Here is a 7342-nt window from a genome sequence, read left to right as displayed (position 1 = left end):
AAACAAATTAACAAATAAAAATTAAAATAAATAAATAAATGAGCCATTCTGGTTCATGATATCACTGATGCCCAAAAAGATCTCTGGTCCATGGAGTGCGTCTATCTCTAGTTTCTTTCATTTGTGACCTTAAACATTGATTTCTCCTTTTCAAATTTTTCTTAAGTGAATTTTCATTACTTTATTTATGAATGTCATTCATATTTTGGATTCAGTGCACACAAAACACATTTCATTAGCTTTAATGCTATCTCCTTCAATAATATGGACATGATATTAGGGAGGTTTCCTAGAATTTTCACAATCATTCCCAACTTAACTTCTCCCCTATTTTTCAGACATCATTACAGTCCTGCATTTCGTAGTGTTTTCTTTCTCTCACTTAGAGATTTCATGTTAGACCTTTACATTTCATCTTCAGCAGGCCATATTGTTGTTGTTGGACCAAACCCCAATCTTGACCTCTCCACTGGAGTAACAGTGACATTTAGACCAACGGGAACAGATTTGAAAGTTATATAATTGAGAAAAGAAAGGATCCCTAAGGGAAGAAAAAAATTTGAGGTGAAATTCAATAGACAGATGATCTTTTGCCTTTTAAAATTCTTACTCATTTTTTAATACCCAGGCCTCTCTCCTTTTATATATTTATTTTATTTTATTTTTTATGTGGTGCTAAGGATCAAACCCAGGGCCTCACACATGCTAGGTGAGTGCTCTACTGCTGAGCCCCAGCCCCAGCCCACAATAGTCCTCTTTTCAATGAACCCTTCTCTCCTCCCAGCAGGGTTACTTTATCTTCCTGTGCTCCCGTTGCATTATAGTATTTTTCAGACTTGTAAGAGCAAACCTTGAACCCCCTGGATTCAAATAATTGTTCTACTATTTTCTGTGTGATCTTGGGCAAATAATACTTCAAATGTTTTCTGTGTGATCTTATTCAACCTTTCTGTCTTGTTTTGTGAGAGAAGAGGTTATTAATTTCAGGTTTTCACACTTAAAAATCTATTCTCTCTGCACCATCCCACAATCCCTCTCCCTGTATAAATATTCTAAATAGGAATAGCTGGTGCTTCTATTTCTCTTAGATTCCACCTCCCTTTCTAGAATTGATTTCCTTCTAGCACAGAGCAGTGACTAACTCACCAGAACACATGTATAAGAAGTCACACCACCAGTTCATATGATAGGACCATAGGAAAGATGACTCCATGACATTCCTAGTATGCCAGTGAATCTGTGCCAGGAACATGTAGAGGCAGAGGAACAAGAAGATGGCTGCAACCAGAAAAACAAAAAAGAGGTCACAGCCCATCAGTATCTTGTAATCTACCTTGACTGCCATCCCTATCTATTCTTCTGCCTCCCTCCAGAGGCAAGGATCAAAAAATAAAATCTTGGGACTTGACCAAGATGAGAGAGAGAAAGGGGCCTCTACTTGGTCATAAGTCAGCTAAGGTGTATTCTATACAATAAGATAGGGCAGTAACTGGCGACTTCATATGTTATCAGGAGCAAAGGGACAAGAAAATGAGTATTAAAGTCCCACAGAGAAACTTTGTTACCTTGACTATTTTACCGTGGCATTACCTGCCAGTCTAGGTCTGTACCTGCGATGAAGCTGAGCATGGATACCTTCAGATCGAAGTTTCTGGTCACGTTTTCTTTTTCAGGAAGGCAAGAGTTGAGAAGTATGGTGAGGGTAACAAGTATGGTGAGAATAGAGATGATGTAGAAGATTCTGGAATACTGGAGATAATCTGCAAGAAGAAAAGGAAAGGAAAGGCTCCCCTAGCCCAGTGAGAGAAAAGCCTTAAGAAAGCCAAATAGAGGGCTGGGGTTGTGGCTCAGTGGTAGGGCACTTGCCTAGCATGTGGTGAGGCACTGGGTACGATTCTCAGCACCGCATATAAGTAAATAAATAAATTAATTAAAGGTCCATCAACAACTAAAAAAAAATTTTAAAAAATAAAGAAGAAGAAAGCCAGGGGCTGGGGCTGTAGCTCAGTGGTAGAGCACTTGCCTTGTATGTGTGAGGCACTGCATTCAATCCTCAGCACCACAAAAAAATAAATAAAGATATTGTGTCCATGTACAACTAAAAAAAAATTTTTTTAAAAGAAGAAAACCAGACAGAGTCTGAGAGAAGGGAGTAAAGACAAAGGAGACTGAAGAGGAGCTTGCAATGTATCATCTGGGGCACTAATAAGGATCTTCTTTCATAGTTCTTCATTGTTCCTTGAAATTTCTTTACTGTGAAGGTTAACAAAGCCTTCATTATTAAACTAAGTATAATAAACCAATATTTCTTAGCACATTTACTTAGATGTAAACTAGTTCATATGAAGTGTAACATCACAAAACTAATGAAAACTTCTAATTCTAATTCTAAAAGCAATGCATGTTCATCCAAGCATGGTGGCATATGCCTATAATCCCAGTGACTGAGGCAAGAGGATCCCAAGTTCAAGGCCAGTCTGAATCTCTTGGTGAGATGCTTTCTCAAAATAAAAACTATAAAGGAAGAAATAAATAAATAAAAGCTAAAAAGGGCTAGGGATGTAACTCAGAGGTAGAACATCCCTGAGTTCAATTCCAAGTGCTGCAAAAATAAATCAATAAATAAAATAGAAGTAATATGTGTTCAGTGTGAATATTGGAATGACAATAAAAGTTCAAAGAAGAAGGAAAAAATAAGCCACAATTATATTAATTTAAAGCAGTCCTTGTTAGCATTTTATTTCTTTTTGTTATTTTTCTTGTGGAGTTTTTTTGGGTTTTTCTAATATTTATTTTTTAGTTGTAGTTGGACACAATAACTTTATTTCAATTACTTATTTTTATGTGGTGCTGAGAATCGAACCCAGGGTCTTGCACGTGTGAGGCCAGCGCTCTACCACTGACCCACAACCCCAGCCCCATTGTGTGGGGTTTTTGTGGAAGATTGTAAGATAGGATTCCTTCCAGATACTGGTTGTAGGCATCATTTTGTAATGGCTGCAAAATAGCTTGTCATATTCACTGCAGTGCTTAATTATTTATCCATTGTTGGATTTGGAGTTTGAGTCTATTTGCTTTTTCTTTCCTGATGTATCTGGCATGCACAGGCCTTGTCAGCCTGTGACTACAAAATGAGATCATATTTACTTTAACTCCTATATTGTAATGGTTTTAAGCCCCAAATTATCAGATTGTAGGTCTTAAACACCCAAAAAAAAGTCTCTTATGTTTTTTTCTGAGGGTCCCCCCACATTCTTATCTGACATTTGTTCAGGAAGAGGTCTGCTAGAGTTCTTTTGCTCTGATGCCCTTATCCAAGTGTCACAGCATTTCTTTTACCCCCTTTTCTTGGCTCCAGGTCTCTGCACTAGCATTACAGATTAGATGTTGGTAAGTAGGGGGAGGGGATGCTAAACCTTACTTTTTACTACTACATTTCTAACATGGTTCTTTCCCTTTGAATTCCCCATCAATAGTTTACTGAAGGGCTGGGGTTGTGGCTCAGTGATAGAACGCTTGCTTCGCACGTGTGAGGCACTGAGTTCAATCCTCAGCACTGCATAAAAATAAATAAACAAAAAACTAAATTTATATATGTATATAAAAATTAGTTTTTCGGAAGATTTAAGAAATAGATAATTTACAACTGTAAGTAGATGTAGCTTTTCTGAGATACCACAGATCCTATAGTATCTTCAATATCCTTTAAAGGGTACCTCCCTATTTAGCTTCCTTTCTTATCTCACTGTAGCTCATCCCCACCACTGAAAGTTCTCTAAGCGCTTTTTTGCCTAAGAATCCAAGTTCAGCTTCCTTGTAACCCAAAAAGAAGAAATTATGTATCAAGTCAATTCCAGTCTAAGATCACTCATAAATTTTCTTTTATTCTCTAGATTATGCTACTTATAACTAATAATAGTTATTTTATTGAGAGAAACCATATCTCTATCCACAGAGGTAAGTTGTTCTGAAAACCCCAACAAGTTAACCAAATTAAAATAATTCAAGAGCAGCACATTTTCATTTAGAATCAGCACTATATGTAGCCAGTCGCAAACATCAGCCTAGATTGAGCACATAAAGCTCAGTGCAATAGGCTTCTTTTGTAATATTTAGCCTACAATTCCCCAGGGGTCCCAGCAAGCCTCTTCTATAGCCCTGGACTCTTGCTTATAGCCCCCTGACTGTAGCTAACCTGGACCAAGAAAGGGAACCTGATGCATGTGATTATTATGTATGGAAATTTAGACTTCCTCTTTTGCTTGCTTTAAGAAAATGTAAAGATAGACTAGGATATCACTTTGGGGGCACTTACTAATAGACAGGAAAAACTGAGCATAAATAAAGATGATGAGTAAAAAAAGTAACTTTAAAGAGACTGAGTAATTGGCTGACTTGATTTTCTTTGAGATCCCAGCCTGGAATCCCTTCAGGCCCAGCAAATTTCCTGCCATTGAGAATCTATGAGATTCTTCTGAATTTTTAAATAAATTCACTCTTTAGCTTATGCTAGTTCAAATGATTCTGATATTTACTTTTTTGGTGTGGTGCTAGGAATCAAACCTGGGGCCTCACACATGCCAATCAAGCACTGTGCCACTGAGCCACATCCCCACTGGATTCTAATATTCAAAACATGAAGGAGCATCGTGTAAGAGTATCTTTTCTCCAACTCTTGCCTAAGATAAAAAGTCCAGTTCCTCTCCCACCATGGAGGAAAGACTATAACTTCATATCTATATTAAAATCTTCTCTGTTTTCACTCCTCACCTCCTAAAAAAGTACATAAACAATATCCTCATGGCTTCACAGGAATGACTACAGACTGACAGCATAGAAGAGTCTAACCTTCTCAAAATAATGAAGTCTACCAGTAACTGTCATATATAACATTACACAACCAATCAAAACATTTAGCTTCCTAGTCTAAAATATCTGCATTTGGTTAATTTATCGTTTTTAAAATTCACATAAAACACACACACACACACACACACACACACACACACACACACACGACACGAAATATCCCAAAGCTGAAGTCAAGTCTCTATCTCCTGTAAGACCTAAACTGATTTCAGCATTTATATAGTAGTTTTTATAGCAACGTATCCATCAAAGTTTCAAAACTCTTAGGACACAAATTACAAAATATCCTGCTCATATGTTTCAATAAAAAGCCTTAGTCCAGAAAGAGGAGAGCCCTAGATTAAAGGAGCACCCACGTGTCACCCATATGGGTCACCAGTATCCAAACATTTCTGAAGTTTACACAGGAACACCTTATAATTGGCTAAAGAGTTCTTTCCAGGGAGTATTAACTCATTATCTGGGACAAGAAATAACCTGGGTTAAGGAGAGCTGGTACGCTGAGGATACCAACAGAAAGCATGACTCTAGTCACAACTTGGCTGAGCTCCATGCTGAACTGGAGAGGTGGAGGCCAAAAGATCTTGGAGGAAGAAAGATGAAAGGCTACAATGTGGCACACAGCTCTGAACTGTGGACACTGTGGCATTTAATTTCATGGCACTCACAGGGTGGCTTGGGTGTGTTGTCCCAGCACAGCTCATGGTTGCATAAGGTCCAGAGTCCTGCGTAGAATTCCATTCCACTCCTGGTCACCAGAAACTGCACCCAGTTCAGTGGGGATGTGGAGATCAGCATCAGGAGGCTAAAGCCACAGAGACTGCCACAGAACATTCGAATGTAGATCCGAGTCTGATTGATATATAGCTGCCGCTTCTGGGAGGAACTCAGTTGTTTGTCTATTGGGAGGGTGGGCTACAAGGATGAGGGAAATATTGCCTACCTGAAAAGATAACCCCTGGTCCCCAAGATCTCCTTCTCTTTTCTACCTTGAGTATTCCCATGTGGGTTTGATTTGTGGATATTTTCACTACCCTTTCTATAAAAAAACCAGAATTGCTTCTGCCTTGAGAATGCTCTCTCTAGCCCCTGAGTAAGTCTTCTTCCCTCTGATCTGTGATTAGGTGTCTCCTCACCTTTTGGTATTTCCGGTCCCCCTTCACTGTGGGGACATTAGGAATGTAGAAGGTCAAGGTTAACTGTTCCCCCCTGTCCATCTTGGCAGCTAGTTCATTTTCTAACTGCCACGGAATTTGTCTCAACACACCCTCACACGTGCTGGCAGAACTAACAGGGGATGGGACCCATGGTTCATATCCCATTCCTGTTCCATATTTTCCATCTGGTTGGACCAGGAAGAAATCGTAACACTTTATGATGGTCCCCCCCTTCCCTTCTCCAACTCATTTATTAAAGAAATCTGCAAATACATTGTCAGTTGCCATGTATCAGGCTTCATGTTAGGTTCTAGGACACAAAAAATAAAGAAGACACTCCCCTTGGAGCATATAAAGTGTAATTCAAATTTCTCCAGGACTCAGTTTCTTGGTGTTATAATTCAAGACTATAAATATAACAGTAGTCAGTAGCCTGGAGTTCAGGGTCTTGCCCCACTTCTAAGGGGAAGGCCCAGGTATGTGTCAATAGTAACATGAACCAGTCTATCAGTTCATTTTTTATGTGTGTGTGATATTTTTTTGGGGGGTGGGTGCAGGTTGGGTCCTGGAGATTGAACCCAGGGGCACTCTAGTACTAAGCTACATCACTAGCCCTTTTTAATTTTTATTTGGAGACATGGTCTCGCTAAGTTTCTAAGATTGGCCTTGAACTTATGATTCTCCTGCCTCAGCCTCCCGAGTTGCTGGGTTTATAGGCATGTGCCACTGCACCTAGTTTGTCAATCTGTTATGTGACATCTACCCGTTTCTCCCTTTCTTGCTCTGGTTCCCTCTTTTCAATGCCCTCTATTTTCTGTAAGGGTTCTCCACCACCGCCACTACCATTGCTGCCAGGGCCCTCTCTGACAATGCTGGTTTCCATAGCCCTGGATGCTGGCCAATTCGCTAAAAGCTACCACTCCTCAAGCTACTGCAGCTGTGCTGGTTCTACGTGGAAGTGAGGATGGTGGCCTTTCCCAACCACCCTGACCTGTTGAAACCTGTTCTTTATTTCAGCTGGTGGGAAGTACTGGCAGTACTTAGTACATGTTCATGCTTAACTCTCTGTCTCCCAGGATTTAGCTCAATGCCTAGAAGCATAGTATTTAAGGTTGAATGAGTGAGTAAAGAATATGTTTTATTTAGTTATGTATTTAATATTTATTTATTTATTTGATACTGGGGGAACCAGGGATGCTTTACCACTGAGCTACATCCCCAGCCCTTTTCATTTTTCATTTGGAGACAGGTTCTTGATAAGTTGCTTAAGGCCTCACTACATTGTCCAGTCTGGTCTTGAACTTGTGATCCTCTTG

General features: G+C 39.5%; 1 protein-coding gene across 1 annotated transcript; it reads right to left on the bottom strand.

Moving 5' to 3' along the window:
- Positions 1 to 404: 404 nt before the first annotated feature.
- On the bottom strand, positions 405 to 6086 carry Tmem202 (transmembrane protein 202). The gene is made up of 5 exons (XM_027923949.2): positions 6006 to 6086; positions 5538 to 5784; positions 1611 to 1760; positions 1147 to 1278; positions 405 to 541 (listed from the first exon to the last, which is right to left on the bottom strand). The coding sequence occupies exons 1-5, from the start codon at positions 6084 to 6086 to the stop codon at positions 405 to 407; spliced, it is 747 nt and encodes a 248-aa protein (XP_027779750.2).
- Between the last annotated feature and the right edge of the window lie 1256 nt (positions 6087 to 7342).

Source organism: Marmota flaviventris, chromosome 2 (assembly GCF_047511675.1).
Source record: "Marmota flaviventris isolate mMarFla1 chromosome 2, mMarFla1.hap1, whole genome shotgun sequence".
In the NCBI taxonomy this organism is placed as follows: domain Eukaryota; kingdom Metazoa; phylum Chordata; class Mammalia; order Rodentia; family Sciuridae; genus Marmota; species Marmota flaviventris.
The sequence above is the reverse complement of the archived record's forward strand: the minus strand, read 5'-3'. Positions and strand labels throughout refer to the sequence as shown.